We start from the raw sequence: 15,414 nt of genomic DNA on the forward strand, positions 1-15,414 counted from the left end.
AAATTGCATTTTGTGCAAGAACTAGATTCTAAAGTAACATATAAGGTTAAAAAAATCAAATATAATAAAAATTAGTCACAAAATCCCTTAAGTTTGCCCTTATAATATACACGCATACCGTCTCCCTTAATCTAATTGTCAGCATTTCCTCCATTGTTGGAACAGGTTGATGCCTCTTCGGTTGAACTCTAGATATTAGAGATGGCTTGCATTTGGAGGCCATGTGGTACAAAATATAAGGGCAGTATATATAAACATTGAGAGCCCATCCTATTTTCTGTAGCAAGATACAGTGTCAAATGCATAAAGGAACAGAGACTAACTGGAACCAGCAACCTCATGCCTCCCTTGCTTCATTTCCCTGTACACCATGCCCACTGAATGGAATTCATGGCAGCTTCACATTTAAATGTTTTTTTCTGTTCTCTCTTTTGTCTCTTTTTCTTTGTGTTTCTCTCTCTTTCTCACACTTTTAAAGTGATGTTTGGTTTAATTTAAGCAAAACAGATTTATAATGTTTAGATTATCATAATCTAAGGCTTACAGTTTCAAGTGGCTTAGCTAAAATCACAAGGCAGCAAACCCAACTGACTGACTTCTATTCTATCTTCCTTTAACTGTACAACATCACATCCTCCCATTAACCAGATAGTGTAACTGAGGTAGTCTTTACAAGCTAGGAATTAGGTATTTGCCTGATCAGATACAATCTAGGCAGACAGTAACTTCTTATAGTGAAATCTTAGTGTACATCTAGAAAAATGTTAAAATGAATACACCTAGACCAGACTTCAGCAAAGACATAAGGCACATGTCCTTGCTCTTGTGAAAGTGCCATCATATCTTTAATGACTATTGTCAAGACCTCTCATCCACAAGATTGAAAAATACTTTGAAAGTGAAAAAGTGATTTACCAAGTGGCACTACAGAGTAAATTGTTTCACATTTGTTAAGTTGTGAGAACACAAAAATGATACGTAGCTCAAGCAGATGGAAGGGATAGTGGTATCAGCAACATCATTTAAAAATATCAAGTGTAACAACTATGGGTTCATAATATCAGAGAAAAAAATAAAGGTAACCTAATAAAAACATGACCACTATAAAAATCAGCAAAACTGTAAAGCATTAATAGTCGCCATTTCTGAGTGCTCCAAATACCACAGTAAATCTTCATACTACAGTCCCCATCTCATAGATAAGAAAACTGAGATTCAGAGAGACCAAATAGCTTCGATCAAAATCACATTTCAGAAATGGCAGAGCCAGGATTTGGTTGACTATCAGATCCAAAGCCCATGCTCTTCCCAGAACATCATTCTGCGTCTCAAACCCTTCCTAGTAAAGGAATCAAGATTGAAAATGCAGTATAGCTATCTCTTACACAGTAAGTTTTTAGCTCTTCTAATTTAATAAAGTTTTTTCTCACATTTCATCTCATTTATATAAGAATATTTAAAAGCAATAGTTAAAGTAGCCCATTAAGTGTGTGTGTGTGTGTGTATATATATATATATATAATATATTGAATGTACTATACTAGAATGATGGTTCCCAAAGTGGAGGGTGGATTCGCTCATAGCCTCATGTGGGGCTTCTTTACTTTATTCATGGGGCCCCAAGGGTGGTAGTGGGGGGGTGATTCAGTCCCCTCCCCTGAAATACAATATACACTATCAGTATCAGAGTGAAGGAGTCATCAAACTGCTAGAAGTTTGAATCACAGATATCTTGGAATAACAGATATCTTAAATCAAGACAAAGTGAAATTAAGGTTTAAAAAAATTTCTGCATTTTTAAACAGTCACTCAAAAAGATCTGTTGGCTGTTGAAATGATAGGTATGATACTATAATTCCTCTCTTTCCTCTCTTTTTTTCTCTCAGCTAAATTTATAAGAGTGGTCCTTACAGAGAAAGACAAATACTGTATGATATCACTTATACGTGAAATCTAAAAAAATACAATAAACTAGTGAATATAACAAGAAAGAAAAAGACTCACAGATACAGAGAACAAATTAGTGGTTACCAGTGGGGAGAGGAAAGGGGAGAGGGGCAACATTGGGGTAGGGGATTAAGAGGTACAAAATATCATGTATAAAACAAGCTACAAGGATATATTGTACAGCACAGGGAATAAAGCCAATATTCTATAATAAGAAAAGATAGTGGTCTTTATATGGGCAAATACAGAGTCTATCAGGTACTTCCAAGTTCAATGTCAGGGCTAGGACTAAGAATTAGTCTTGTCTTTTAATCCAATCTATTAACTCTTGTACTCGACTCCCTCCAGCAGCAAGAGCAACTTTATCATAAAGTCATAATTCCTGATGTATGTGGAAAGGTGATGCTGTTGAAGTACCATCAATAAAGCAGATGTTTCACGGTGGTTGTGATTAATTTGTGCTGATCTTGATACCACCTTGCTCTTGTAACCAACATTTACATTTGCAAGATGGTAGAATTTGAGAGATGGCTTACTGGTATAATCTGTAACAATGGGAAAGAAAGACGCTAACTGGGCTATATACAGACTAAATCAGTAAATCAACTATACTTCAATAATAAAAAAAAAAAAGACTAAATCAATAGGAACCACATAAACTAGATATATATTTGCAAAAAAAAAAATGCATAATGTGTATAATACTAAAGAGCACATCATCTTGATCCCAATTGGAGGGCAATGGCCAAATAATCTGGGATTTTCTTTCTTCTCTGTATTAAATAGTAGAATCTATATATTATTTAGGGAAGCCATCTAAGGTCCTAGTTTCATATGGTTAATGGTTTGGATAACTGACAGGTAAGAGATTTAACTTTTATGCCAATGTTTACAACAATGAAAGAGAAATTAAATGATTTAACTTTCTAACAATGCTTTTTTTAAAAAAAAAAAAATCTGGTTAAAAAAAAAAAAAAGAACTTAAGAGTCTAACAACCATCCACAAAACTTTTACTACCAGTATAGTCTGAACCCAACCCTAGAGGAGGTGGTAAATAACCAGGGCTCTGCAAGTAGGTCTCAGAGCAAGGCCCATGGACAGCCCTGGAACATGTTTACTGAATACAGAATCCTGATACTTTCTCAAAGCTTTAGCTTTTGCTCAGTTTTCTCCACAAACAGTAGTCTTAACATAAAGGCCAAACCACAGTGGATTCTTTGTGCTTCAAGATAAAGAATCCCAATGAGTAACAACATGATCATCTTTAATATTGAAATCTAAGCAAATTACTCTGAAATTCTCTATACTTTACTAAGGAAATAAAAGAGTTCTATGAAAGAAAGACACTCTAACAGAAAGAGATGCCCCTAAGTGCAATGGACGTTTTGTGAGGTAGTGATTCTTCTTCTACTGGGAGAACTGAAGCAGAGGCTGGCTGAAAACCCCACGGTACTCTAGAGGAGTTTTCTTCATTAGGCTGGAGGTGGGAACTGTCTGCTGGTATTTTAGGCTAGGTCAAGGAATTTTCAACTAATTTCACAATGGCAGAAAAAATATTACACTTTTTAGATCTCTAATAAATGCTTTTTAAATTCCTTCATTTAAAAAATTAACATGATGTTTATAAAAAGCATATATTATTAAAAAAAAAAAAAAAAGAGGACTGAAGGAAAGGAATGGGAAGAAACAGTCCCCTCAACTCGAGAAAGGCCTCATTTGATCAATCAACAGCCTTTAAGGGTCCTCATCCCCACTCCCATGGTCCTAGTTTGTCTCTTAAATTAGTCAAATAATTTTGATCGTCCCCTTTGTGCTCAGCAATGTTAGACAGTAGGAACTCACAGGGTATCGTTGGCAATGGTTCATTGGTTGGCACCCTGGGCTCCAAGAAGGCACAACTAACCTGAGCTAGGAGGCTCAGGAGGGCTTTCCGGAGGAGGCGTTGTCTCCCGGATGGAGCTTCAGAGCAAAAAGAAAATTTAAGGTTTGGGGTTGCTAACTCGCTACGATCCTGGGCATGCGCCCCTTGCGGAAAAGGGTAACGGACAAAATGTGTGGTTGATCCTTTGGAGAAAACTGAGTCTCGCTTACCATCTGTCGAGATGAGAGGGTGGAAGGGATGGAGGGCGAAAAAGAACCAAAGCTCCCCTCTCCGGTAAGACGGGCACCGCAGCTCTTGTCGCCGGATCCCAGAGATGAGCATTCCAAATGCCCAGTCCGTTGAAGCGGGAGCGGCGGGCTAGGGATGGCGGAGAGGAGACTTCCTGCCACGCGTTGGCGACCGGACGCACAGGCCCGACTCGGGGGGCACTGTCGTCCGTCCCCCACCCTGGCCTTGTCGCCGGAGTTCTCACGACACTTCTTAAGACCTCCAGGGCTGTGACTTAACCAAAACCTAATACAGCTGTCCCTGGTTCCCCAGAGATCCCAGGTTGGGGCTTCTCGGACACCGGGGTTCACACCGCGGAGATTTGTTCCGGTCGCGAGTCAGTGGGGCGCTGCGGGAGCGGGTGTCTTTTACGGATGGGTTTCTTCCCTAATCAATTCTCTTCTCCCTTCCTTCCCTCCTTCCAGGCAGGGGGAGCTGGAGTCCCGCAGGCTAGAGCAAAGGTGGACCCGGCGTGGGAGGGGGTGGGGACACCCGTGGGGACCGACTCCCGACACCAGAGCGATGAGGCTGGGCCTCTGACCCCTCGGAGTGAGGGTAGCCACGGGCCTGGAATTCCAGCCTCCTTTCTTCCCCTCCTAAATTACGAGGCAAGAAGGGGATCGAGCCGTCGGTCGCCGCAGAACGGCCCAGCGCTGGGCGAGCGGCACGGCGCGGACGGGTCGCGGCGCAGCGGGCGCCCGGGGTCGCCCGGCCGCCCAGGGTCTAGGTCTTGGCCTTCCGCGAGCTGAGTCCCACTAGTCCTAGTATTTCTCTGCATTTGTCTTTTTCTTCTCTCCGCTCTTCCCAGCCTTCCTTGTCCCACTGATCGCTTTCTTCCTTTCCTCAAGTAGGACATCCTTCCTGGGTAGAGAACAGTTTTTCCTCCGCTGAGTGTTTCCATAGCTTACAACTTGGGCTGCTGAGTGACCCTGGGGAAGTCACGGAACTTTCAGGGCCAGGGTGGAAAGAGGGAGCGGGTGTTCTGTAGGGCAGTTTTTTCTGAAGATGCCTCCAAAATTCAGCCCCGGAGGACTCAAACAAGGGAATGACGGTGTTCCCTCTTCCTCCCCACCTCGCCACTGACAGGATGGAGCTGTATGCATAAGCACAAAATTATCTGAAGAAGGAGGGTTTTTGGTACGAGTTTTATAGTAAAGTAAGGGAGGTGACTAATTTAATCCTTATTTTGAAAAATTAGGATATAAGATACCCCTCGGGAAATAAAAATAAGATGATGCTTTCTACGACTCCTTGGCTGATTTTGTAGCAGTTCAAAGTTTGCTCTCAGTACCTGCTCTTCCTTGGCTGGCTGGCTGGCCTTCGGGGAGCAAGGAATGCTTGTACATTCCTAAGAGGGTAAGGGGAGGTGATGGGGATGGTTAAGAGAGAAGTTGGCTCTGGGTGTAATTCTGCCAACTGTTCGAGTGAGGCAAAGGGAGGGTGGTCTTTTACACGGGTTTGGGATCTGGTTACCTTTAATTCGCCCCGTTGGCTGCGTATTGCGCTAATGGGCGTCTGTCAGCGTAGGGCTCAGGTTTCCGCACTTGCCTCGGACAGTGGAAGCAAAGGGGCAAACAGCAAAGTAGACCGCTTAACCAAAAGAAATATACCAGGCCTCTGGAGCTGGGGTTGCAGGCTGAGAGTAGCTGGGCATTATGGGCATCTCCTCAGGCCCAGGGCGAATCGAAGGACTCAAGACCTGGAGGAGACGCCACCTTTTAAAAAGCCCTTTCTGACCAGCCTGTTTTGCTCCATCCTTTCAGATAGCAGGGGGCTAGAATAGGCTATGCAATCCCTCATAGAAAAATTCATCTTTCACACCTAAAATCTAGTTGTTCAAAACCAAGCCAAACACTGCAGGTGTTTGAAACAGAGCTGTTTGTCTTTCCAGAAGCCATTAACAAACTCCTTACATCCCCTTAGGTCTTTACAGTTTATACAACATATTTCGCTGGCACCAACTCGCCTAATCCTGCAAGTCCAAGTGACAGGTAGACTCCTCAATTCTCGTTGTGGGGGCAAGGGAATGGAGAGGCTCAAAGAAGCCAAGCAGTTTGTGCAAGGTCACAGTCAGGAAATGCCTGTTCCTAGTCTGGGACGCCCTCCCCCTCCGGAAGGCCTCTCTCGTTCCACTGCTTCCTGTCATCCCTTCCCATGAAATAGACATACACACAACCGCCCCCCTTCTCCCCCTTGACTCAACCTAGGCACTCTGAAAACACCTTTCCAACCTCCCTATGCCACCTCCTAGACAGGAGCTCATCCACTAATTATGCCACCATCACAGACACAGGTGGAGTATAACGGACACATGGCTCTGGAACTGACTTTCTTTCAGATCACATTCTCTTCAGGACATTTCTTCAAGGAACCCATGTTAGTTAAAATGTGCCCACACACAGACACACACACCAGCCTTTCATGGTCCCCTCACTGCCAAGACTCTTCGTATAAGCCACATAAAATAAATAACCTCAAATATAACTCTTAATTGCTTCCAAGTCTATGTTTCCTCATCACTAAACTTTACTGCTTCACAATCTTTAGGGCAAACTCCCCTCGGGACTCTGTCCTTTCCAAGACAGAGGCCGGAGAAAACAGCTTTTCCGAGATTCGAGCTGGGTGTCCCAGTCAGGGAGGATGAGAAAAGAAAGGGTGCTTAGAGCCTGGGAGGGAATGAGAGGTCTCAGAGGGTTGGGACTGGACCCTCAGAGACAAACGGGGAAGTTTTCCATCTGCTCGCCGCCCCCTACAGGCCACGTCCGCCATTGCAGCAAGAGTCCTACACAGCCGGTGCCTGTATTTTGCTCTAGTCTTCGCACGCATTTTCCTGGACCTCCGGATCCACCCTCCTTTCTCCGAGAGACTGAGTACCGGGACCCCACTCAGGGACTTCATCCAAGGGATGCTCTAGGGGCCACAAGCCTTGGAACTGGATGGAGTTTCTAGAAATGAGTGCCGGAGGAAGTGGAAACCAGTTTAAATTCGTGTGTAGCCGATAGCTAAAATCCTCCCCATAAAAAATTACCTGCTTCCCCTCTTTATTACAAATAAATCTGCCTAAGTGAAATAAAAAGCGGATATCAGTCGTGTTGCCTTTAAATCTCAATGTAAAAGGGGGATTTCAATGCCTTTCTCGCTAGTGCCCGCGTTCGGTCATATCAAATGTGGGTTGCAAGCCCTCCCTCCTCCAAGTGCTTGCGTTTATTATATATGATATTTGCATTTTCCCCTTCTGCTCTAAGCCTTCGTGGTTTAACAAGCTTAAACCAAAAAGAGCTTTTCAGAGTGGGTACGGCCAGGCCTATCTCCCTGACACCTGCCAGGACTTTAAACAGCCATTGGTCGGTTTGGGGTCTGGGTCTAAGAGTCTCTTATGCTCCAAGAAATAAAGGAAGGGGACCATCTCCAGGCTCTATGTCAAGGTTGATAAAGTGTCTGGGAGGAAAGTTGCCGGCAGATCTCTCCTCTACACCCCGCCGCCTAATGTAACGGGAAAAAAGCCCTGCGGATCTCAAGCGGCAGCTTGTGGCCGAGTGTCACGCCGCGGGTGCAGGCTCGGCCGGTATTGCTGCTATGCGCGGAAATATGAGCGAGTAATTTTATAAGTAACAAAGGATCAGGGATGGAATGAGGCTCCTGTTATCCAATGTCATTTAGAAGCCTTGGATCAGCAGCTTCTTGAGGCTAAAAGTGAATTCAAGAAGCCCTGCCTTTCCCTTTTCCCAGGGGTGTCAGCTAAATTTAGAAATAACCTCTATGTGTTTGCACAAATCATGTACCATTTGCTGTTTGTGTAAAAACCGATTAGCCAGACACAACTGTGAAACAACTTGTTACTTTTATAGCTGCAACACACAAACAAATTTAGATCCGTTTAGTTTTCCTTGTAAAAAGAGATTAGAAGGGACCCGCCCGAGACTGTGTGGTCCATAATCTCTTCTCCGTGAAGGTTACTGTGGCTTCTCTCAGTGGCGGCTGATTATCAGGTTCTTGTTTATCAAGTTAAACGATCTCACCCCCGGCAGCCTGTTTTATTTTAGGACTCTGATCCAGAAGGAATGTTTACTCAGGACACAATAATGTTTACTGTTTACCAGGAAAACAGGTTCGGTATTAGAGAGGAACTGTCTTTCAAAGCAATTCCCTAGTCCACGCCGAAAGCAGAGAAATAAGGCTGGGATCAGCAACCGGGAGGCATCTCCGAGACCAGGGAGGCGAGGTGGACGCTCGCGCCAGGGACTGGCTGTGTTTTGCAAACAGCACGCGAGAAGGGCCGAGCTGACAGTACTAGTGCCCGCTCCAGTTTTAAAAAGCGATTTCACATAAGTAATTTTAACAGCTAAATTAATTACGGAATAATTAGAATTGATGCCATTTGAGGATTTATTGGTGATGGGAATCGGCTTCCCGCGTCTAGATGTTTCATTTCTACCTTAATACTTCAGGTTGCAACAGCTGAAATGTACATTAAAAAGAATTTGCAAGGACATCTCCCCAATGCTGTTCTGTGATCTCGCATTTCACACTAAACTAACCTAAAGTATTAAAAAAAAGTTTTTAAAAGAGGAGTGATATGCATCTGTTTTTAAAAGGGTATTAAGGCCATTATTTTTTGGCCTTTGGAAAGCCTAGGGGTTGGAGGAAAAGGAGGCATCTACAGGAATCCTTCAGAATTCGAAATTATGTTGTGGATGGATTATTGACATAGGAAAGAGGTATCTTATTTTAAAATAATAGAAAATTTTATGAAAGAATAAAACAACTGTGTATCTATCAGGTTAATATAGGAAATACAATTCCACTGCAAAATTTAAAGTGCCGTAACATATATTTTAAAAGTCAGCTGGGTTTATTACCAATCCCACTTCAGGGATGAAAAGAAATAGTTTGAAAACTCAAAGCTTTAAATGCTAAAATGAGGGAGATGTTTGGAATTCACATTCTTTTGAAAGGATAATTGAAATGACCAAGAACTCTCATTTGGGAAGTTTACATTGTGAAAGATAAAGTCTGATATTTAAAAAAAAGTAAAATAAAATTGTGCTGATGTTTTGAATTAGGTTGAATTTTTTTTTAATGACAGCTTACTTTACATAACTATCTTGTCATTTAGATTTAATGGATTGATAGGAAGGAGATCATCACCCACATCTCGATTTTATGTGAAAACTAAAAGAAAATATTCATACGATTTAAATTAGGCATATTCTTTCCTTTCTCCAATTATTTTTCTTACACTCAAATTATGAATTAGTAAAGTCTGAAAAGGTCATTACTTGAAAGTCCTCGAATATCTGGGAAAGATAAAAAGCAAATACTAATTTAAAATCTTGTTATTTACCTCAGACACCTAAATAAAACACTAAGCTGAGCCTTTTAAAAATTTATTTACAAAGCTGTGTACAACACGATGGAATAACATTTAGAATACCATATATATTCATTCATATATAAACAGACTTTTATAATAGAATGACACTTTTTGCCTTTTGAAAATTTTTTTATATTTAAAATCTCCCAACGTCTCTATACATTTTTTTCTCACATAAAACTGCGGAGAGTGAACCTTCAAAAAAATGAAAGTTCAGAGCTCTAAATCTACTGAATTTGTTTTTTTCTTAAAAAAATAAAAACCCCAAAAGGAAAGTCAATAATTTTTCTACAAATATGTACAAAGAATTTCCCTCCCATCCCCAAGGTACTGAGAGCAGGCGCCGTCGGGTACGTTTTTGAAAAATTCGGTTTTCGGTTTTACCTGGACGGAGAGCTATTCCCCGCAGGCGCGCGTGAGTTTGCTCCGCCAGCCTAGGTGTGCAGGACCGGGTGGAGGCCGCCGAAGGTCGATGCTGAGGGCTCGCGGGAGGAAATGGAGGAGAGGCAGAGTCCAGGATTGGGCACCGGGGCCAGGACCGGGGCGGGGCGCGCAGCTTGCAAATGCAGCCGACGCTCGAGGCCGCCGCCGGGCCCTGATCCCGGCCACCCGCGCGTCCCTATTGAGCGGGCCACTTGGCTTGCGCCGCGGCAGCGGCAGCTGCGGCGGCCGAGGCTGCGGGCTGCAGGAACTGTCCAGAAAGCGGCACGCTCAGGATGGGCGCGATGGTGGCCGTCGTCCTGCTCAGAGAGAGCGGCTGGTGCGTGGCCATGAGCGCCGCCGACTGCACGGTCCCGGGCGGCCGCAGGAAGGACTGCGCCGCGCCGCCGCCCCCGCCACCCCCGGTGCCCCCAGTTACCCCGCTGCCCCCAGCGCCCGCTGCCGAGCCCCCGGGTGCCGCGGGACCCCCACCAATGATGTTCTCGATGCTGAACGACGGCCGCGCACTCGGCTCGGACTTAATGAGCGACGCCGTGGTGCCCGCAGCGCCCGCCGTGCCCGCGGCGGCCGCGGCGGCGCCCAAGCTGTTGAGCTGCAGCTGCAGGCCTGGGCCGAGCTGCGAGCCGAAGGCGGCCGCTTTGCGGCCGAGCTCGCCCGAGGGCAGGAGCGGCACGGCGGGCGGCAACACGGGTGTCACGGGGGGCAGCGCGTACGGGTACTGGAGCGCCGCGGCCGCCGCCGCGGCTGCCGCGGCAGCAGGGTGAGAATAGGCGCCGGCCGCGGCCGCAGGGTGCAGGCCGTAGGGGCGGCCGTAGGGCCCCGCGGCGCCGGCCGCCGCCGCAAGGCTGTAGGCGCCGAAGCTCTGCATCATGAGCGCCGTCTGCTCGCGCAGGTGCTCCTGCTGGTGGCGCTTGAAGCGTTTCCGGCGCCGCAGGAAGCTGCCGTTGTCGAACATGTCCTCGGATTGCGGGTCCAGGGTCCAGTAGTTGCCCTTGCCTGGGTTGCCCGGTTCGCGGGGGATCTTGACGAAGCAGTCGTTGAGTGAGAGATTGTGGCGGATGCTGTTCTGCCAGGCGGGGAACTTCTCCCGGTAGTAGGGGAAGCGGTTACTGATGAACTCGCAGATGCCGCTCAGGGTCAGCTTCTTCTGTGGGCTCTGCAGGATAGCCATAGTGATGAGCGCGATGTAAGAGTAGGGCGGCTTCACCAGACTGTTCTTGGGCTTGCTCGGGGCCAGGCCGCCTGCCGCACCGCTGCCCGAGCCAGGCCCGCCGCCGCTCCCGCCGCCCTCCTCGCCGCCAACGCCGCCCTTGCAGCCGTCGGCTTCGGACACGCCCGCCTCGCCCCCTGGCCCGGCCCCGGCTCCAGCTGCCTCCTTGGATAGTGCCAGGGGCTGCTGGTGCGGCGGCTGAGGCTGCCCATGGTGGGGTGCCGCCGGCGTCACCTCGTCCGCCTCGTCCAGTCGCAGCTCCGGCGGCCCCGCGGGGCTATCGCAGCCCGCGTCGCTGTCCTTCTCCTCCAGCCCGTCGTCGCCCTCGCCCACCACATCGATGTCCACATCCTCGGCCGTCAGCACCGTCTGGCCGGACATGTCGCTGGCGCTGCCGCCACCGGAGAGGGTCATCCCTCCTCGGGGTTGGTGGCGGCGGCGGGGAAGGAGTGGCACGCTAGGAGGGTCTTTAGGGGCTGCCGCCGAGCTCAGGAGAGGAGGTTTGGGATGGGAGATTGGGAGAGGGGAGAGGAGCGTAGGTGGTTCGGGGCCCTCCCGGCTTGGCTCACACTCGGCGGCCCGGCATCGCGAGCAGCGGGCGCTGCCGTCCGCCCCCCGCGGTCGCGCTCCGCAAACTCCAGCTGTCCCCGGCGCTCGGTACTAGGCGCTCGCTACCGCTCCTGGCCCTGCTGGCTTCTCTACGACGCGCCCCCTCACTTCGCCTGCCTTCCTCGGCCTCTGGATGGGTCGTGGGGACCAAGAGCGGTGCAGGCTGGCGCGGGACGCCGGGCGCCTAGCAGTTCGGGAGGGCACGGACAGGGCCAACGGGGGAGGGGGGTAAAAGGGACGCCGAAGCCCCCGTAGTCGAAAGTCCTGTTTTAAGGACTGGCCTGATAGATTACTTTCTACTTAAAGATCCAGCGGGAGGCGGGGCCACGTGACCGTGCGTGACGTCAGGGCCGCCGCGGAGCCGGCCAAACTCAAGTTGGTTCAGAGAATTGTCAACAAAGGGACGAGGGACGCGCAACTCTGCGCGGCACCGTGCGCCAGCATCCTGCGGGGCCCGAGGGTGCCCCGGCCCGCCCCAGGACCCCACCCTAGGCTGGAGCCCGCGCGGGGGTCAAGGGAGCCTCTGGGTGTGAGTGGGGGTGGGTGCGCGTGAGAAAGGGTGTGGGCCTGAGAGCGTCTGCGGGACCCCGCGGCTCTGCTGCCCTGCCCTCCCAGCTCCCTCTCCTTTCCTCCTCTTTGCCAAAGCTCCCTTGGCAGGGACTGGGCGTAGAATGTAGAACAAGATTCCCATCTTGTATTTCTTAAGAGAAAAACTTAGTAAGTAGTCTCTATTTTGTTTTTTGTTTTTGATTCTTTTTAGCTCTAAAGAGTAAGGGCTGCGTCCCGGCTCTGTCTTGCTAATTAGACTTCAACGCCCCTCCTGCCTCAGTACCCAGTCGGCGGAGACACCTACTGAGGGGTGGTGCTCCTCCTCCCTAAAGCCAAATCACTGGGTCCTGCCTTCGCTTTCCTTGCTCGATGTGGGCGTGTTTATATGTGTGTGTGTGTATATATATATATATATATATATTTTTTGCGGCCACAACAGCATCAGCTCGGGTTCCCCAAGGTCAGAAAATGGCTATCGATTAATCTATTAGAATAGTTGCCGAGAGAAATAAAAAAGACATAAAATAAGAGGGAACCTATAAATAAGGAAGCTGTAACTAGCTGATTGGAGTTGTTCAACGACTTAGCATGTGAAAAAGTCGGAAATGAGGTGCTGGGGAAGGAGCCGGGATTGGCAGCGGGCTGGGTAAGTCGAGTGGGGCCGGGAAGAGGCTTCGGGCCTCTAGGTTAGACGCCGCGCCCACGCCGGGATGGCAGAACAACGCGGGGAGCGGGCATTGTGACTTCTCAGGCACCGGGGCCCAGCATCCTGGGAGTGGGGGCGGCCTCGGTTACGCCAGCGGGCTAGGCTCTTAGTTGCTGCTAACTAATGTGAATTCTTTCCTCTTAGGGCGTAAACAAACCCTCCAAGATTTAACTTCCGCAGAAACCAGCAGCAGAAGGGGTGGAGGAAGAGGCGAGGATGCGGCCAGTGCACACCGAGTTTCTATGGCAAGGAAAGTCAGTGATGGTAGGAAAGACTGTGGGCATTTAACTGGGATGGGGTGGTGGGGAACGCAAACCGCCCGCGGGTGCGCGGCATTGCTGGAGCGCGTGGACCTCGCACCTCCTAACAGTGCTCCTGACCTGGTGAATTCGCGACGCACCGCCTCTTCCCGCATTTTTAGGCCGCCTCCTTGCGAGCCGCAAGCGCCTGCCGGGTGGGGCAGGCTCCTGCAACCCAAGCCCAGTCTGTCCGCTGAGGCCTAGGAGGGGAATGTCGGCCTCGCCAGAGGAAGGACCAAATGGGAGATGGTCCGAGAGGACATAGTGAAATATTTACAGAAGACACCAAGAAACTGATATATTTCCTGGCGAACAGTGGTAGTTCTGATTCGCCCAGTCCGCCTGGCGGACAGTGGTACTCTCTCTCACCTACGACTCCCTTTTTCCTAAGCGCAGACACATACACGTAAACTTGCTTCATTATAGGCAGTGCCACATACCGATTGACTTTAATTTTCATTAGATGATTTCCCGGATTAAACACTAGCACATTGGATCCCCACGTCGCAGGATGTTTCTGGGTGAATCTGGGGACAGGGTGGGGGCAGTTATTCCACCTTGAGACACCCATAAAAGTACAAGATTTTCCTGTATCTAAATGATACCCCGGTTACACCTGACTGTAAAAAGCATCTGAGTTTATTTCCGCAGCTGCACCGCTTTTTGGCCCGTAGGCTCCGAACCTTTTACAATACCATCTAGACAGCCTCCTGCGGAACCGACAGGAGCGGCGAGCTGCTTGCCCACTGCCCCTCCCCCCTGGCAGCGGAGGCTGCGGCTGCAATAATTACTGCCCTACCCAATAATTACAGAAGTAAGGTCGAAAAAACAAGAAAAAAACCTCTAAATTCACAAATTCAGAATTTCCTTTTGCTCAGCTTTTGGTTGTCCAGCCCCAGCAAGCACTGGCCGCAGCACGCGCCCCACCGTAGCCTAGGAGGCTGGGCCCGCGTGGACGCGTGCACGTGTGTTTGCGCGCGCGGGAGGGTGGCAGCTCCAGGGGCTGCCCTCTGCAGTCTTCTTGAAGTAGCCTCCAAATGAGCCTAATTTTGATTCCGATTAGGGCTGGCTCTCAGGATTCCCTTCGCGCCGCTGGGCGCTGCCTCTCAGCCTCCCTCGGCCAAGACCAGGCTTGATGCATCCATTCCTCCGTATCTCTTTGGAACCTCCCTGGGGGAAGGGGTGGGGAATGAACAACTCCCAGCCGTCAGTTCCATTTGTTGCGCTTTTTTCCTACCACACAATAAAAGTCAAATTAATTGATTCATACCATTAATTACGGTGCATACCGTGAAAAGCAACGCTTCCCCTCGGTTAGAGATCTATTGTGCTAATCTCTTGTTCAATCAGTGTTACCATCTGATGCCGGATCTGGCCCTTACAGAAACTTTTCGACTCTATTAGCTAAATGATGAGACGTGCAGGACCTACTGGCTGCGGCCCCGATGTCCTGCGCCCGTGCCGGCCCAACGGCTTGTTATCGATTTCCAGAGGAGTCGGCGGATTTTCCTGCGATCACTCTCGGCTGGAGAATCGGCCACCGTTTTTCTCTTTCCGAGAGAACAGTAGCGCAGCTCAACCTTCCGTGGCGGGAAGGAGGCTAAGCTGCAGCCCAGGTGGGAGGCGGGAAGGTTCCCGCTGCGATGGCAGCGGGACGCCGCCAGGGCGGAAGGGCTCAAGCCTGACGCGGTGCAGGGTCCTGCCTTAGGCCGACTAGATTCCGGGCTAAGTAAATCCTGTTTGCCGCGTAGTTTTATTTTGCAGCTAAAAGCCCAAGTTGTCAGTAACTGCCAAACTTTAGAACAGAGAGATGGGAGAAGCGAGATGGATGCAGAGAGAAAGTGACACATTTGTTGGGGGGGGGGGAGAAAAATGTGATAGAAGGAACGGAAATATTAGGGGGGAAGGAAAGGGAAATGTGATAAACATTTTCTGAGTCTCAGATGGTTAGTGGGGGAGGTACAAAGAAGGAGAATGAAAACACGCAAACACACAATTACTATGAGTGAGAGTGACTACTTGGGTCACAACGAGCAAACTTCCCAGGGAGGATTTAAAGAAGATGGCAGCCAGCTGTTTCACCTGTTCAAATGTTTGAAACGTTTCAGCCAAAAGAGAATGTAACGAGG

General features: G+C 48.8%; 1 protein-coding gene and 1 long non-coding RNA gene across 3 annotated transcripts in view; one reads left to right on the forward strand and one right to left on the reverse strand.

Moving 5' to 3' along the window:
- Nucleotides 1–9,468: 9,468 nt before the first annotated feature.
- On the reverse strand, nucleotides 9,469–12,441 carry FOXD3 (forkhead box D3). The gene has a single exon (XM_074376346.1). It carries the CDS (start codon nucleotides 11,534–11,536, stop codon nucleotides 10,091–10,093), a length of 1,446 nt encoding a protein of 481 aa, XP_074232447.1. The 5' UTR covers nucleotides 11,537–12,441; the 3' UTR covers nucleotides 9,469–10,090.
- A 289-nt stretch (nucleotides 12,442–12,730) lies between these two features.
- The window catches only part of LOC123615297 (uncharacterized), a 125,007-nt gene continuing 122,323 nt past the window's right edge, over nucleotides 12,731–15,414 (forward strand). For both annotated transcript variants that reach the window (XR_012511203.1, XR_012511202.1), the window contains exons 1-2: nucleotides 12,731–12,926; nucleotides 13,131–13,250. This is a non-coding gene — a long non-coding RNA (uncharacterized LOC123615297). The remainder of the gene's footprint in view (nucleotides 12,927–13,130; nucleotides 13,251–15,414) is intronic.

Source organism: Camelus bactrianus, chromosome 13 (genome assembly GCF_048773025.1).
Source record: "Camelus bactrianus isolate YW-2024 breed Bactrian camel chromosome 13, ASM4877302v1, whole genome shotgun sequence".
Lineage (NCBI taxonomy): Eukaryota > Metazoa > Chordata > Mammalia > Artiodactyla > Camelidae > Camelus > Camelus bactrianus.

Coding starts and splice junctions, on each gene's coding strand:
- FOXD3 (XM_074376346.1), bottom strand. CDS start 11,536: ATGACCCTCTCCGGTGGCGGCAGCGCCAGCGACATGTCCGGCCAGACG.